Source organism: Aegilops tauschii, chromosome 3 (assembly GCF_002575655.3).
Source record: "Aegilops tauschii subsp. strangulata cultivar AL8/78 chromosome 3, Aet v6.0, whole genome shotgun sequence".
Lineage (NCBI taxonomy): Eukaryota > Viridiplantae > Streptophyta > Magnoliopsida > Poales > Poaceae > Aegilops > Aegilops tauschii.
In genome coordinates this window covers 53,271,888-53,289,233 of record NC_053037.3, presented here as the reverse complement: position 1 = coordinate 53,289,233, position 17,346 = coordinate 53,271,888, and the positions used below count along the sequence as shown (strand labels likewise).

The 17,346-nt window shown below is 45.3% G+C and overlaps 2 protein-coding genes and 1 long non-coding RNA gene across 3 annotated transcripts; 2 read left to right on the top strand and 1 right to left on the bottom strand.

Moving 5' to 3' along the window:
• The first annotated feature begins 5,395 nt into the window (after window positions 1-5,395).
• On the top strand, window positions 5,396-7,035 carry LOC109778004 (uncharacterized). Its single transcript, XM_020336568.4, has 2 exons — window positions 5,396-6,292; window positions 6,442-7,035. Exons 1-2 carry the CDS (start codon window positions 5,619-5,621, stop codon window positions 6,455-6,457), a joined length of 690 nt encoding a protein of 229 aa, XP_020192157.1. The 5' UTR covers window positions 5,396-5,618; the 3' UTR covers window positions 6,458-7,035.
• A 387-nt stretch (window positions 7,036-7,422) lies between these two features.
• LOC109777973 (uncharacterized) lies at window positions 7,423-11,034 on the bottom strand. The gene is made up of 5 exons (XM_020336536.4): window positions 10,777-11,034; window positions 10,143-10,285; window positions 9,868-9,997; window positions 8,230-8,421; window positions 7,423-7,846 (listed from the first exon to the last, which is right to left on the bottom strand). The coding sequence occupies exons 1-5, from the start codon at window positions 10,924-10,926 to the stop codon at window positions 7,634-7,636; spliced, it is 828 nt and encodes a 275-aa protein (XP_020192125.1). The 5' UTR covers window positions 10,927-11,034; the 3' UTR covers window positions 7,423-7,633.
• A 2,339-nt stretch (window positions 11,035-13,373) lies between these two features.
• On the top strand, window positions 13,374-15,294 carry LOC109777993 (uncharacterized). The gene is made up of 2 exons (XR_012180913.1): window positions 13,374-13,640; window positions 14,846-15,294. It is a non-coding gene; the product is annotated as an uncharacterized lncRNA (long non-coding RNA).
• The last annotated feature ends 2,052 nt before the right edge of the window (window positions 15,295-17,346 follow it).

Here is a 17,346-nt window from a genome sequence, read left to right as displayed (position 1 = left end):
GAGTTCTGTAGAACTGTGTAGTGTGCTTGAGACCAAGAATATCCGTCACTGCATATTATTGAGTCCCCTCCAAGCGTGCCTTTTCCAGTCAGTCTCCCCTCATACCGCGATTTAGGAAGACCTATCTTCTTAAGGCCAGGAATGAAGTCAACACAAAATCCAATGACATCCTCTGTTTGATGGCCCATGGAGATGCTTCCTTCTGGCCTAGCGCGGTTACGGACATATTTCTTTAGGACTCCCATGAACCTCTCAAAGGGGAACATATTGTGTAGAAATACGGGCCCCAGAATGACAATCTCGTCGACTAGATGAACTAGGACGTGCGTCATGATATTGAAGAAGGATGGTGGGAACACCAGCTCGAAACTGACAAGACATTGCGCCACATCACTCCTTAGCCTTGGTATGATTTCTGGATCGATCACCTTATGAGAGATTGCATTGAGGAATGCACATAGCTTCACAATGGCTAATCCGACGTTTTCCGGTAGAAGCCCCCTCAATGCAACCGGAAGCAGTTGCGTCATAATCACGTGGCAGTCATGAGACTTTAGGTTCTGGAACTTTTTCTTTGGCATATTTATTATTCCCTTTATATTCGACGAGAAGCCAGTCGGGACCTTCATACTGAGCAGGCATTCAAAGAAGATTTCTTTCTCTTCTTTCGTAAGAGCGTAGCTGGCAGAACCTTCATACTGCTTCAGAGGCATGCCGTCTTTTTCGTGCAAACGTTGCAGGTCCTCCGTGCCTCAGGTGTATCTTTTGTCTTCCCATACACGCCCAAGAAGCCTAGCAGGTTCACGCAAAGGTTCTTCGTCACGTGCATCACGTCGATTGAAGAGCGGACCTCTAGCTCTTTCCAGTAGGGTAGGTCCCAAAATATAGATTTCTTCTTCCACATGGGTGCGTGTCCCTCAGCGTCATTCGGAACATCTAGTCCGCCGGGACCCTTTCCAAAGATTACGTGTAAATCATTGACCATAGCAAGTACGTGATCACCGGTACGCATGGCGGGCTTCTTCCGGTGATCTGCCTCGCCTTTGAAATGCTTGCCTTTCTTTCGACATTGATGGTTGGTCGGAAGAAATTGACGATGGCCCAGGTACACATTCTTCCTGCATTTGTCCAGGTATACACTTTCATGTCATCTAAACAATGCGTGCATGCGTGGTATCCCTTGTTTGTCTGTCCTGAAAGGTTACTGAGAGCGGGCCAATCGTTGATGGTTACAAACAGCAACGCGTGCAGGTTAAATTCCTCCTGTTTGTGCTCATCCCACGTACGTACACCATTTCCATTCCAGAGCTGTAAAAGTTCTTCAACTAATGGCCTTAGGTACACATCAATGTCGTTGTCGGGTTGCTTAGGGCCTTGGATGAGAACTGGCATCATAATGAACTTCCGCTTCATGCACATCCAAGGAGGAAGGTTATACATACATAGAGTCACGGGCCAGGTGCTGTGATTGCTGCTCTGCTCCCCGAAAGGATTAATGCCATCCGCGCTTAAACCAAACCATACGTCCCTTGGGTCAGCTGCAAACTCAGCCCAGTACTTTCTCTCGATTTTTCTCCACTGCGACCCGACAGCGGGTGCTCTCAACTTCCCGTCTTTCTTACGGTCCTCACTGTGCCATCGCATCAACTTGGCATGCTCTTCGTTTCTGAATAGACGTTTCAACTGTGGTATTATAGGAGCATACCACATCACCTTCGCAGGAACCCTCTTCCTGGGGGGCTGGCCGTCAACATCACCAGGGTCATCTCGTCTGATCTTATACCGCAATGCACCGCATACCGGGCATGCATTCAGATCCTTGTACGCACCGCGGTAGAGGATGCAGTCATTAGGGCATGCATGTATCTTCTGCACCTCCAATCCTAGAGGGCATACGACCTTCTTTGCTGCGTATGTACTGTCGGGCAATTCGTTATCCTTTGGAAGCTTCTTCTTCAATATTTTCAATAGCTTCTCAAATCCTTTGTCAGGCACAGCATTCTCTGCCTTCCACTGCAGCAATTCCAGTACGGTACCGAGCTTTGTGTTGCCATCTTCGCAATTGGGGTACAACCCTTTTTTGTGATCCTCTAACATGCGATCGAACTTCAGCTTCTCCTTTTGACTTTCGCATTGCGTCCTTGCATCGACAATGACCCGGCGGAGATCATCATCATCGGGCACTGGTTCCTCTTGATCTTCAGCAGCTTCCCCCCTTGCAGCATCATTGGGCACATCGTCTGGTTCCTCTTGATCTTCAGCAGCTTCCCCCGTTGCATCATCACCGTATTCAGGGGGCACATAGTTGTCATCGTCCTCTTCTTCTTCGTCGTCTTCCATCATAACCCCTATTTCTCCGTGCCTCGTCCAAACATTATAGTGTGGCATGAAACCCTTGTAAAACAGGTGGGTGTGAAGGATTTTCCAGTCAGAGTAAGACTTCGTATTCCCACATATAGGGCATGGACAACACATAAAACCATTCTGCTTGTTTGCCTCAGCCACTTCGAGAAAATCATGCACGCCCTTAATGTACTCGGAGGTGTGTCTGTCACCGTACATCCATTGCCGGTTCATCTGCGTGCATTATATATAATTAAGTGTGTCAAAAACCATTACAGAACATCATGAATAGATAATTAAGTGACCAAATTAATAGAAGTTCATCATCACATTAAAACCAAAGTACATACATAGTTCTCATCTAACAACATATATATAGCTCTCCAGAGCATCTAATTAATTAAACCATACATTGAAACTATGTAAAATATTTCAATGCGAAAACAAATGCGATCATAATCGCAACCAAGGTAACAATTGATCCAACGGCATAATGATACCAAGCCTCGGTATGAATGGCATATTTTCTAATCTTTCTAATCTTCAAGCGCATTGCATCCATCTTGATCTTGTGATCATCGACGACATCCGCAACATGCAACTCCAATATCATCTTCTCCTCCTCAATTTTTTTTATTTTTTCTTTCAAGTAATTGTTTTCTTCTTCAACTAAATTTAACCTCTCGACAATAGGGTCGGTTAGAATTTCCGGTTCAACCACCTCCTAGATAAATAAAATCTATGTCACGTTGGTCGGCATATTTGTCATAAACAATAAATGAACCAAATAGTTATAAAAAGATAATATATACCACATCCGAATCATAGACAGGACGAGGGCCGACGGGGGCGGATACCAAAACCATCGCACTATGTAATAAGAAGGAATAATAAAAGTAACAAAATTAGACAAGTATCTATCTAAAGTAAGAATTTTTTTCTTTCAGAAAGAAGATAAGAACAAGAGGCTCACCATGGTGGTGCTGGCGACGAGATCGGCGCGGGCGATCGACGGCGGTGAAGACGGGGACGGGACGTGACGGACCGCTAAACCTAGACAAATCTCGGGGAAAATGGAGCTCGGAGGTCGAGTTTCGAGAGGAGAAAGATTAACTAGTGTGGCTCAGACATTTCATCGAACACCTCATGTGCATAGGAGGTGAGCTAGAGCACCCAAATGCCCTCCCCTCGCCGGCCAGAAAAAATAGAGCACTGTGGAGTGCTCTGCTGTGGCGATGGGGTATATATAGGCAACTCATTGGTCCCGGTTCGTGGCACCAACCGGGACTAAAGGCCTTTGGTCCCGGTTGGTGCCACGAACCGGGACCACTGCCCCCCTTTAGTCCCGGTTGGTGGCACCAACCGGGACCAAAGGCCTTGTGCTGCCCCGCGTCAAAAGTTTAGTCCCACCTCGCTAGTTGAGAGGGCTCGAGAGTGGTTTATAAGCGCTGCTGCGCCCACCCTCTCGAGCCCCTCTCAACTGCAGGCTTTCGGGCCTAACCGTTCTCTTTGCCTGTGGGGCCTACTGGGCCTTCCGCGGGCCTGAATCCTGGCCCATGGATGGGTTTCAAGTCGTATTCAGGCCATGGTGGCCAAGTAGGTGGCATAATTTTTTTTCTCTGTTTTTTGTTTTCTTTTTTGCTTTATTTGTTTTGTTTTCTATCTACTTACAACAAAAAACTTATTTATTTTATTTCTAATTACTTATGTATTTTACTTTAATTATTTTATTTTTATTTATTTTACTGCTGCTATTTTTATCTATTTTACTGTTGCTATTTTTATTTAATTTATTAAGGTTTATTTATTTTAGTTACTATAGTTTATTTTTATTTTATTTTATTAAGGTTTATTTATTTTTATTTATTTTATTAAGGTTTATTTATTTTATTTACTATAAAAAAATGAACATAGATGCGCCTATAGAGAAAATTCAACCTAAATTCATAATAAATTTCTATGAAATTCAAAGAAATTTACTGTGAATTTAGGTCAAATTCCCTGTATAAGGGCATCTATTTTCACTTTGAGAGGAGCTCAACAAGGCAGAGAGGGACGGGCTTATAAACTGGTGTGAGCGCCCTTCGGTTGGCGAGGTGGGACTAAACACTGGCCGCAACTAGGACCAGCCCTTTACTCCCGGTTTGTGGTATGAACCGGGACTAAAGGGTGGTGGGCCAGGAGCGTGGCCCATTGGTCCCGGTTTGTCCCATCAACCGGGACCAAAGGGGCCGGACGAACCGGGACCAATGCCCCCACGAGGCCCGGCAGGCCCCTGGCCACACGAAGCGGGACCAATGCTCGCATTAGTCCCGATTCGTGACTGAACCGGGACTAATGTGGATATTGCCCTATGACCAAAGCCCAGTTTTCTACTAGTGCTAACATATGAACTATTGATTAGAGTTCATATTCAATACCACTACTTACTAAAGAACTAAGAACTACAACTACAATCAAGCTAAAACAATCTTAGGTACAAAAAAATCCAATCTAAGTTCAAAAATATGAGGGATTTGAAGCAAATAATGCGTCGAATCGGAAGCAAGTTTGCAAAAACTAATTGGAGGGATCGGAGGAGCTTACGTTTCTCTCTTCGGGGCCATCTCGATCCGCAAAAACGATGAAGAAACAGTGAAGATCCGAGGGGGGAGTGGAGGAGATGAGAGAGGGAGAGAGGGGCGAGTTGGGGAAGAAAAGATGAAACTGCTGACGGGGGGAAGGGGAGGGGTGGAGATGGACATGGGCGCGGGGTTTCGGGCGAAATAACTGCCCGGACCCTACCGCCAGGGGCTCTGACGGTAGGGTTAGACAGGCTACCGCGAGGTGCCCTGGCGGTAGGGTGCGACGGAGGGGGATGGCGGGCGTCTCCGCGTGCTGACATGGATTACTACCCTACCGCCAGGTCCCCTGGCGGTAGCTTGTCTAACCCTACCGCCAGGGACTCTGGTGATAAGGAAAAAGGTCAAATCCTGATTATTTTTTTCCTAACTAGGGTCAAATCCTGAATTTATATCGCAAAAGGGTCAAAAACACGAAATTCGGCCTCCTTCTCCCTCTCCCGTCCCGTCACCTCAATCCAATCTGTTGGCCAGCTCCTGCTATTCTTCCCCTGTCAAATACTCCACAGCGCGCTCGGTGTCAAGCACTCAAGCCTATTCATTTCTCCTCTATCCTCGCCAGTCGCCACCACACAAGGAAGTGAGGAAAGAGCGAGGCACCGCCGCCGCCCGCCCAGCTCCAGGAGGGCGACCACCACGACGACCGCGTTGAGCATGAAGCTCCTGGTGGACACCCAGGCCCGGCGCGTGCTGTTCGCGGAGGCGAGCAAGGACGTGGTGGACTTCCTCTTCTCCCTCCTCGCGCTGCCCGTCGGCACCGCCGTCAAGCTGCTGGGGAAGGAGTCCATGGTCGGCTGCGTCGGCAGCCTCTACGGCAGCGTGGAGAAGCTCGACGGCACCTACGTCCAGCCCGGCGCCGCCAAGGACGCGCTGCTCCACCCCTCTGTCCTCTCGCCGGCGGTAAGTAGCAAGAGCTCCCTCCTAGGCTTGCCGGCGCCGCCGTCCCCACAGGCGAAGACGTTCTACAGATGCAGCAAGCAGTGCATCTGCTACAGCGGCGGATATGGCAGCAGCCAGCAGGCTAGATGCAACAGCTGCCGGACTTACATGACGGAGAGTTGCGGTACCTACTGTCCGTCATGTAACAACCAGATGACCACGCCCTTGACGGTCGTGCCGTCGGCCGGGTCCGAAGGTCCGGTGGCGGAGACGGCGGTGGGCATGAGCGGGAAGGGGTTCGCGCAGGGCATCGTGACGTACACGGTGATGGACGATCTCACCGTGACGCCCATGTCCTCCATCTCCAGCATCACCCTGCTCAACACATTCGCCGTCAGGGACCTCAGCGCGCTCCAGGAGAAGACCGTGTCCAGCTCGGCTATGACCAGGTGATTTTAATTTATGAATCATCAGTATTCAGTACTATCATTATCATAGTAGTACATGTTTCTCTCTCTTCCATTCGATATGTGTTTCTTAACCATGTGCATCAATCAATCAATCAACCGTCACGTTGCATTTCCTCTAAATTTTGCAGGGTCTGGAGATTCTGAAGGCGTCGCTGCAGTCCAAGACCGTGCTCACCGACGTTTTCCTTAAGCCCGCCAGCAACGCTTGAAGGCACGGTTCTGCGCCTGACATGCAGATCGGCATGGAAAAGTAGCTCGATGCCTCGATCCATGTAGCTAATGTTAAGTACTCCCTCCGTTTCAAATTACTCGTCGCACAAATGGACGTATCTAGAACTAAAATACATCTAGATACATCTACACGTGCGACAAGTAATTCCAAATTACTCGTCACACAAATGGACGTATCTAGAACTAAATACATCTAGATACATCTACACCTGCGACAAGTAATTCGGAACGGAGCGAGTAGGTTGGCTGGTCCTTTTGCATGAACATGTGCAAACTGCAAAGACTAGTAGCACCATCCAATTAGGTGATGATCTTTGTGTGAGCATCAGAACTATCTAAAACGGTGGCATCTTTTGGTAATGTCAAGTGTCAGATGGTACTAGTTAGATGCTCGTGATCCAGCTTAATTAATCAGTTACTCCAGGTTGTAGTAGTACTCCACTTTGTGTTGATGCTTGATGTATGGGTTTGCATCGCAGTTAGTACCATCATCTTCTGTTGGTTCTCAAAATGTTTTTACATGCGTATGTCGTATGTGTCGATCTGTGTAGCAGCATGGTTCATTCCCTCTTGTGCGCCTACTGGAAGGCCCAAAATCATCCATGGCAGGTGCGTGGGCGGTGGGAATATGAAGGTCATGCAAGCGTTGCTTATTCTTCCAGCTTGGTTCACCATACAAACATGCCATCCCAGCATAGCTCTCACCTTCTCAACACAATCAAGGCCGCAATGGGCGACAGCGAATGCAAGGGGTCTGGCCGCTCTGATTCCGGCATTGCTACTGTAACAAATCAAATCAGCAACTTGCAGAAATCGATACCCATGCACTTACCCTTGCTTCAAAGTTAAAAATCCAGAAAACACTCGGCTGAAGCCTATTAAACACAAAACAAACTCATATGAGATGCTCGTAAGTGTTTCATTTCCCCTCCAATTGAGTACCCAAAGATATTCTAGCAAAACCATGATGAGTTTGCAATATAACACAAACACACTTGTCTAGATTGGATACTGACTACATATTATACCCAAACATTTTATTCTTGTGACCTGACAGACTCCATATACACCACTCAGAGACCATATGGCTCATGCAGATCCCAGGAAACGACCCATCCAAGTAGAGAAGCGAGACCATGCCAGGTCAATGGCCCCCTGATTCTCATCAGTCAGACCCATGCCCTTCCTCCTCTTGAGGGCCTCAGGCGACGCGTTCATGAAGGCATGAGAGCATCCAGGGTATATGTGGACTTCATGTTCCACTCCAGAAGCCTTGAGCTTCTCCTCCAACGACTTGGCCGCCTGAAACATCACATAGCAATGTCACATAATTTTACTTTAAAATGTAAATAATTATTATCGGATGAGAATAAGTGTATGCACATAATAGTTAAATCAGCTGCTACAAACCCATTTGCCTGTCACATATCAATAGATAGTGAGACAGCAGGACCGTATGTAATTTTATGCATCTTTTTTGAATTAGTTACACAGATGTCCAAAAAGTAAAACTGATTCACCATTTGCCACATGGAGGGAATTAGGAACCTATTTTTCAGTTTATGAGTTCGTACAGAAAACAAATAAACCTGGATATTGTTTTATAACAAACGAGACCGAGAAAGCAATGTGAACCTATGGAAAGCAGCAATGGACGAAAACGGAAAGGTAAAGAAAGGTCTTACGGTAACATCTGCAAACCCAACAAAACTGTCAAGCTCCCCAAAATGGGCCTGGATTGGAGCCTGAGCCTTGGAAGCATCAGCAAGCTCCGAAGATGGCGTCCCATAGAAAGCAACAACAGCATCAACCTCTGGGACCAAAACTCCACTTGCAATTGCCAAAGCACCTCCCATGCAATAACCAGTGACACCAACCTAATACAATGGGGGAAAAAAGTAGACCAAATCATTACAACATGTATTGTTTTCAACAGAACATAAAAAGGACATGTATATGTTGCTATAGCATTGTCCATAACAAATTAACGACAGAATATATATGGTACACAGGCATATTTGTTGTCCTACATTCCTACTATAGTTACTTGGTCAGAGTTTATTGGCACACATAGAATAAATTTATAAACAACAGTCCAACTCTTCATAAGGTGCACATTAGCACAAATTGAATAGCATGGTCGAAGAAATCTATAATCCACACCAAAGAGACATTCAACCTATCAAGTATTTGACTAATACGAAATACCATGATTTTGCCATTTCAGTCAACACAGCACTTACAACTAGGTTTAAAAAATTCACATCTTACTATTACCTCCCATTGGGTTGTCATGTTAGAACTGATCAGATGAATGTATATGCTAATATAAATTTGGGTTTTTATCATTTATGCCACCAGTTATGTCTCACTACTCAATTTTGCCACTAGCAATTTCAACTGCTAAAAAATGCCATCGCTTTGTTAGGCGCATGCTAAAAAATGCCACTAGACACCATTACTGTCAGCTCAAAGCCCATTTAGCATGCTATAATGACCAAAATACGCATGTACCAACATGTCATCTCTCCCTCTATCTCACTACGATAAAATGTGGGTCCCACTTGATCCCCACAACATTCTTATTTTCCTCTAAAATTATTCGGTTCTTACTCCTAACAAGTAGGGGCCATACTTATCATTGTGGGATAGAGAGATCAGACATGTGGTGTAGCAGTATTTTGGTCATATAACATGGTCAACGGGTTTGACCTGATAGTAACAGCGTCTAATGGCATTTTTGAGCAAACATCTGATGGAACGATGGCATTTTAAAGGTATCTAATGTCATTTTTGAGCAAGCGTCTCACAGAACGATGGCATTTTTGAGCAGTTACAACTTTTAATGGCAAAACCGAGTAGTGAGACACAACTAGTGGCATAAATGATAAAAACCCAAATTTTTTATGAAAGATGTCAAGTGTGACAAAAGTGCCCCAAGGTTCTGACCAACTAATTGATTCTTTGATGCTTCCCGAAAATTCAAAGCTTACTACTGCCTCCATCCGATTGTAATGTTAGAACTGATCAGATCAAAGTACATGCTAATAAAAGATTGTAACATTTAGTCAAGTTTGAAAGAACTGCACCAAGGTTCTCACCAGTTAATTGATTTATGATGTTTTTTTTACAAAAATTGCCACTCATACACTCACATCTGACATAATCTGATTTTTGTTTTACAGAAAATGACATCTTAGACAATCACACTTCCTACCTCTATTGCTAATCATAATAATTTTAGTGTTACCCATAATAATACATTTGAGTAAGAAAAACATACAGAGAAAATCTTGAAACGTGAACAAAGATAAGAAATCTACCTTGGGCGATCCATTTTCCTTGAGCCATTTGACTGAAGCCTGGATATCCTTGATTGCACCCTGCCAGTCTAGTCCTTCCATCAGATGTTGCGCCTCAGCTACCTCCAAAGCAACCTTCCCACGGTACAAACTGAAAAAAAAAAGATGTAAAGAAAAAAACAATTGACTGAGCCATAATATTCTCAGGGAGTACTCGCACTTTATGAAGCACCCTTTTCATAAATATTTATCTTGAACAGATGGTGCAAAGCAAAGAGCACATGATATCAACATACTCTGGAATAAGTGCTCTGTATCCATCGCCGATTTGGGAAATATGGATGGCATGATTCTTGACCTCATAGTCAACACCCCACCACTCTTGCAACACTACAACTCCGGGAGCATTTTCTTTGCCAACAACATAGACATCAAACGTCTGAAGAAATACAAAATCACATCAGTTTATCAGTAAGATGTACTCCTTCCGTTTGATCTAAACGCTCTTATATTTCTTTATGAGGGGAGCACTAAGATATAGAGCAAGAGCAGCAAGATTAGTAAGATGTCGGGTTTGCTGCAGAAAATTGGCTAGCCCGTGCGTTTGGCACGCCATTAAGTGGCAACTTTCTGAGAGGTGAAATTGGAGCGCACTGCATCCAGAAAATTTGTCTGGTTACGCAGAGGGTCAATTAGTGGCATAAATCTGGGTATCTACTCCAAGACAAGATGTTCCATATGGTACTTACATTTCCCGACATCTATGAGACTCTAAGTGGCCTAATAAATTACAATCCACCGAGAAGGTGCAAATAAGATGAAAAACGCTACTCGCCTACAAGGGATAAGGAATCCTCGAACCCTCGATGCGCGCCCTCGCGCAACAACAGAGAGAAGGGAGGGGGGGGGGGGGGGGGGGGGGGGTCTCACCGTGTCCTCCCGCTGGATCTGGATCTTGTGGAACTGGCTGGCGGCATCGGAGGCCATGGCGGCTCGGGGCTGGAAGCGGGACGAGTGCAGGGGCGAGCGGCGGGGGAGGAGAGCGGAGGCGCTTCGGAGCAGTAGCCGCACTGTGGCCATCGGCGCTCCGCTTTACCCTGCGTTTTCTAGAGTCTGCTTTTTTTTTAGGTGTTTTCTAGAGTCTGCTGGTCTGTCGCCAGCACTACGGTACTGGATGACGACATAGTGGGCTTGGTCCGACCAGATGATGCGGCCGATACGCTTATTTCCCAGGCCCAGTGAGGCGAGCAGAGCTAAAAAAAAGTTAAATATTAAGAGTTGTTGCCCCTAAAAAACATGTTAAATATTAAGAGTTCACACACAAGCAAAAGACACAACAATTGAATTCTAGGTCGTTCTCTGGGTGACCAGCCCGCACTATTTTTTTAGTTGTAAACTTGTAATCTAGCTCGTTTTATTGATCAATAAACTTCGACACAATATAAATGTCCGGGGAGTTCAGGACCCATAACTGGCATCCTAACTGTAAATAAAAACAGCTCCGAGCGTGCGAATTCGAGGCTTGTCCTTCGTGGTTGAAACGAACTTCAGTGAAGTCCATCTTTCGTTGATTGATCTCTGTGGGAATGGTGCAATAGTGGGAGCGGATAGCAACCTCCAAACAGTCAGACGCAATAAAACAGCTACACACTTGAAGATCGGCTGCTAGAGCGAGACCAAAGCCCGAGGAAAATTTGTTGCAAAAGCGAGCTCCATGAATATTTTTCAAATTCGTGAAATTTTTTCGAAACCCAGGATTTTTTTTTTCAAATTCATGATCTTTTTTGAAGTTTTGGAACATTACTTTGAAATCCTGAACAACTCATTCGAAGTGAACATTTTTTTGAGATAGACATTTTTTTTTGAAGTTAGAAAGCAACAAAATGGACCTTGATAAGTGCCACACGTGTGACAGAACACTTGACAACTTTGACGTTATTTATGGCAAGTTTACTGACACCAGGATGGCAACTTTAGTTATCAAACATGAGAACTTTCTTTTTGAATGTCAAGTTTAAACATTTTTTGTTTTTTTTTCGGATGACAACTTTAGAGCATCTCCAACAGCCGCGTTACGCGTGGCGCGCTAAAAAACCTTTTGCAGCGCGCAGATCGCCTGTTTTTGCGCGGCGCGGTGCGCTTGCTCTAGCGGCCGCTGCAAAGTTTAGCGCGCGCGAGCCACTCCAGCAGCCGCCGCAAAAAAACTGCGCGCGCTCTCTCGCACAAACAACATATCCATTCCAAACACAACCAAGAAGATCAAACATAAATAAAAAAATCAACAATAAATAGTTCAATTTCATTATTACAACTCAAACAAATAGTTTATCTTGCAATAGATCAAATAGTTCAACAATACAACATCAAACTCACAAATCATGATGCTCTTTGTCGGCCATTCCATGCCCACCACTCCTCAATGAGATCCTTCCGAAGATCATCATGTGTTTCGGCACGTCGAATGGTATGATAGAAGACAACAAAACGGGCCACCCTGGCATCCGTCCGCCGCACTCGCACGGGATATCCCAAGAGCTCATACTGAGAGTAGTATAAATCTTGGCCACACTCATTCTCGATGATCATGTTGTGCATGATCACACAAGCATGCATGATGTACCAAACCGGCAATGGCTCGCTAGTTTCTCTGCAATGCGTGTGAACAACTCGGTGCTCATTCTAAACCGGCGCCGGAAGTACGACTCGGGGTACACGGGATTATCCGCAAAATAGTGTCTGATCAATCTGTTGTGGGCATCAATCCTATCCCTCCAAATTTTCTGCCGACCCATAACCGAACCACCGTGCTTCGTTTTTTTATTGATGTGCATAGCTAGGATCATTGCAAGATCCTCCTCCTTTTCAATATCAAATTCTTCTTCGGAAGAATCATACGACGAATTCATCTACAATGTTCAATTTAAACTAGGCTATAAAAACTACAAACAACATGCACCAAATTTATGTAAAAAATGTGAAGTTGAAGCAATACATACCTTGCAAGCGTTTTGTCGAACACCTTGTGGGCGCCGAGCGGCAGTGGGCGGCCAGCGCTGTTCGCCGGAGGAATGGCGCGCGCGAAGAGCGGCGGCGCCCGGAGGGAGAAGGAGGAAGCGGCGGCGGCGCGGGGATAGGCCGGGGAAGCGCCGGAATGGTCGCCGGGGTGGTGCGGGCGACGGCGCCAACGCCTGGGTCGGGGTAGGTGGAAGTCACGAGCGGGCGCTCGAGTGTGCGGCGCGCGGTAGCGGGCGCAGCAAATAAACGCGCGCGAGATGTCGATTCGGACCACGCGCTGAACTCTTTATGCCGCGCGCGCGGTTATTGTGCCTTTGCTGGAGCACGGTTAGCTATTGCGCGCGGTAAAAATCACAAATTTACGACGCGACGCTTATATAGCATGGCTGTTGGAGATGCTTTTATAAAAGACATCAGAGCCGAAGTGCTTTATGCTCTTATCATTTTTGGAATGAAAAGGGGCGCCTCGTTCCGCACATGGGTGCGCGTTTGCTCGCTAGTGCCGCATGGTGCGGGGAATAGGAGGTCCGAGCCACGCGTATTGATCGGGTTTTGCCGTTTGGGCTCGTTCTCCTTTTCCTCCCCTCCCGCAGTCCCGCTCGGTGGAGGAGCAGCCGCCGGCGCCATCCACCAGACGGCAGATGCCGCCCATCTCCTTCCTGCTCGAGCACGCCGCCCTCTCCCACCACTCCCCCGGGATCAAGTTGACCAGACGCCGTCGCCGCCTCCCCGAGCAGTTGCCTGGACGTCCTCTGTCAATGTCGTGCCCTAGCCACAAGGTAACTGCTATGTCCTCTCCTCTTGCACTCTTTGACGTTTGATGTATCTAATGTTGAACAAGTAGCATATTCCATCGGGATTTTACCTCTCCGTGCGAATTTTCAATCTGGAAGACTACGTGCTTGATTGCTTGACTACCATGGGTTCGTGTGCTTGCGGATTAACAACCTTAATTATTAGGCAAGTTTAAGCCATGTCATCTCGATCTACACCCAGTATTCATCTGAAGCTAGAGGATTACTACGTACGCTAGCCAAACATAATATCTGGAGTCCCTCATGCATGATTCCGGGTTGCAGAAAACCACAGAATATCATGTGCAGATATGAGAACCGCCCTGTGAATGATCCATTCTTTTGTTCGGTTCATGCTCCATTCATATTGTTGAGTTTTGTTTTTGATCTTGTTCATTTTTGGCCTCAGGATACAAATCCAGAAGTTACAAATTTCGATCACGGTTATTTTTTACTGCTATATCAAATTAATGATTTTCTAGGACTTCTTACATTCGCTGTACATTTTTTTTGTTTAGCTCATTAAAATGCTCAGCATTTTGGGTATCAAGTATACATGTTTCTTCCCTTCATGTGTACACTTAGACAGTGGTTTTGCTGGAAATTGTTTGACATATCAGTGCTGGTAGCATATTCACGCCTAACCTAACTTGTGATACTAATAAGAAGAGAAATATGGCGTTCTATTGTGTGGAAATTCCTTTGTGTTTTTTTCACATGCCTGAGCCAAAATTCCTTTGTGTTTGGTTAATGACTTGTGATACAAAGCCAACGTTTATAGTTTCTACTGATTCATATGTTTGGTTAATGATTTGTGGAAATGGAGACAGTTCCTCAAGTTTTGGGGTACAGAATGAGAAGCCTGGCTTGGAATGTTGGTTCTCATATTATTCAAAATGTTGGATCTTGCACTGAATTTTATAGGGATAGCTTTATGTGAAGTAAACATTGACTAACAACAAGTAGAATAATGAATGGAGCTCCTGAATATAGGGGAGATGTTTGTGAATAACAATTAAGAATTCGTACTAAGTTTCGATGACCATTTGGCTTTGCTTCTGGACATCCCTATTCTTTTGTTCTGGGCATATCTTGCAATGAAGTAAAGGGCGTTCTCACCCCAAAATCATGGAAGCCAGAAACACAAAAGGCCATACAAAATCTCTTATTCTGGTCTCCCTTTGTTTTAGGTGGACAAATTGGTGGCGGAAGACGACCTGGTTCCTTCTTTGATCAAGAAAGTGGAGTCATTGAGCGAATCCTGCATGGCGGCCCAAAAGGAGCTGCGGGATGTTCGGGTTCAACTCAAAGATGCCAAGCTTCGTGCTCGAAGGACAAAGCGCAAGTTGAAACTGTGCAAGGAGAAAGTGTCTTCCAGCAAGAAGAAGGTTGCTAAGCTGCAGGCGGAGTGCTCTGCCAGGGATAAATCTTTGGATGCACTTGGTGAGTCGATCGAGAGAACGGCGCACATCCTTGGGACTCTTAGGGCATATCTAGAAGATCCCCTATTCTAAAACTGCCAAATCTTCTCTGGGCATAGGTTGATTGGCTAGAAGGGTTGAAGTACGTGACAACAATTGTTTTTTGCTCGTACATGAACTCAGTTGCTTTTACAACTTCGTCAGTGAAGGTTGTTCGATGTTTGCCCTCCATTTCCTTACACAAGGCCACAAACTTAAATTACAGGTACCAAGATAAGATTTAATGACCGCTTTACAAGCCAACTTTTCTTTTCGTTAACCGGGATCATTAATATGCCCGCATGCATGCAAGGAAGGAATGAGAAGTAAGTAGCACAGTGTCATTATGACTACATGCATGCAAGCATTAAACAAGTTGCTAGTACGAGGAAACAACATTAATTTTGTCTCTGATTATTGTTAGTGGCCTTGTATAGATGAAAAATGTATTTTTCATAGTGACCTTGTATAAGGGAATGGAGGGAGTGCAATACAAGGAGCTCCTGAATATAGGGGAAATGTTTGTGCATAAAAATTGTTGTAAAAGAAACCCTACTAAGTTTTGATGACCATTTGGCTTTGCTTCTAGACATCCATATTCTTTTGTTCTGGGCATATCCTACAACGAAGTAAAGGCTGTTCTCGCCCCGAAATCATGGAAACCATAAACACAAAATACAAATACACATCCTTCTCTTATTCTGGGCTCCCTTTGTTTTAGGTGGAAAAATTGACGGCGAAAGATGACCTAGTTCCTTCTTTGATCAACAAAGTGGAGTCGTTGAGCAAATCCTGCATGGCGGCCCAAAAGGAGCTAAAGGATGTTCGGGCTCAACTCAAAGACGCCAAGCACTGTGTTCGAAGGACAGAGCGCAAGTTCAAACTGTGCAAGGAAAAAGCGTCTTCCAGCAAGAAGAAGGTTGCTAAGCTGCAAGCGGAGCGCTCTGCCAGGGATAAATATTTGGATGCACTGAGTGAGTTGGCCGAGAGAATTGCACATGATTAAGACTCCTAGGGCATCTATAGAAGATCAAAGGATAAAGCGCAATAGGTTGATTGGCTAGAAGGGTTGAAATACGTGCCGCCAATAGTTTCTTTTGCTCGTTGATGAACTCAGTTGCTTTTACGACTTCGTCAGTGAAGGTTATCTGAATCTTGCCCTCTTGCCTATGCATGCAGCAACACTGCTAACTAATCACTGTGATTGAAGAACAGAAAGGCATATTCTGCTGTTTTTTTATTATCAGGCAATCGAACTTACAATCCATGACATTTGCTTGCCCCAAACCCAAATGGAAGCCCTAATTCCGATGTAAATACTCTGTAAGTTCCACTCATTGGAATTACCATCTTCCACCGGATTAGAGGCGTTGTGTCCTGGTTAATTAGCTACTCTGCAAGTTCCACTCGTTGCAACTAACACAAAGTACGGCGGCAACAGTCTTTGGTGATTGGTGCTTATAGTTTGTGATTGTCCTCTTACTAGATTTGAAGATTGTAATAGGAAAGAGAATAAAGTAGCTCATGAGCTTGCTACATTAGCGAAAAGTTTGGTGAAAAGGGATTGGTTCAAGGAGCCTATGGGAAATATTGTACCCTTTCTTATAGACGATGTAACCATTGTTTCTAACTAATAAAGTTGTTGATGTTTTAAAAAAACACAAAGTAAAAGAAAGCCAGGGCTGAGGCGGTGGTCATGTAACTAGCCCGACAACCCTCCTTCTAACACTAGTTGCAGTCGCTTTCTACCAAGTGTAGTTGCAGTCTAGTTACAAAGCTTGCAAGTGCATGCACTAGTAGAAAACAAGGCATACGTCCGGGCCAGATAAGCCCATTAGTCCCGGTTCGGTCACGAACCGGTACCCATGGGCCCATTGGTCCCGGTTCGTGAGGCCAGGGGGCCTGCCGGGCCTCGTGGGGCCATTGGTCCCGGTTCGTCTGGCCCCTTTGGTCCCGGTTGGTGGCACGAACCGGGACCAATGGGCCTCGCTCCTGGCCCACCACCATTGGTCCCAGTTGGTGGCCCGAGCCGGGACCAAAGGGAGGTCTTTAGGACCGAGTTAAGCCACGAACCGGGTCCAATGAACCAGCCATGGGAGATGGCTTTTGTGTGTAAAACATTAAAAGCAAAAAGAATTTTCATAAAATAAAAAAAAGCAAAATAAGAAAATAAAATAAATAAGTTGAAACAAAATAAAATAAATAAGTAGAAACAGAAAAAACTTTAATAA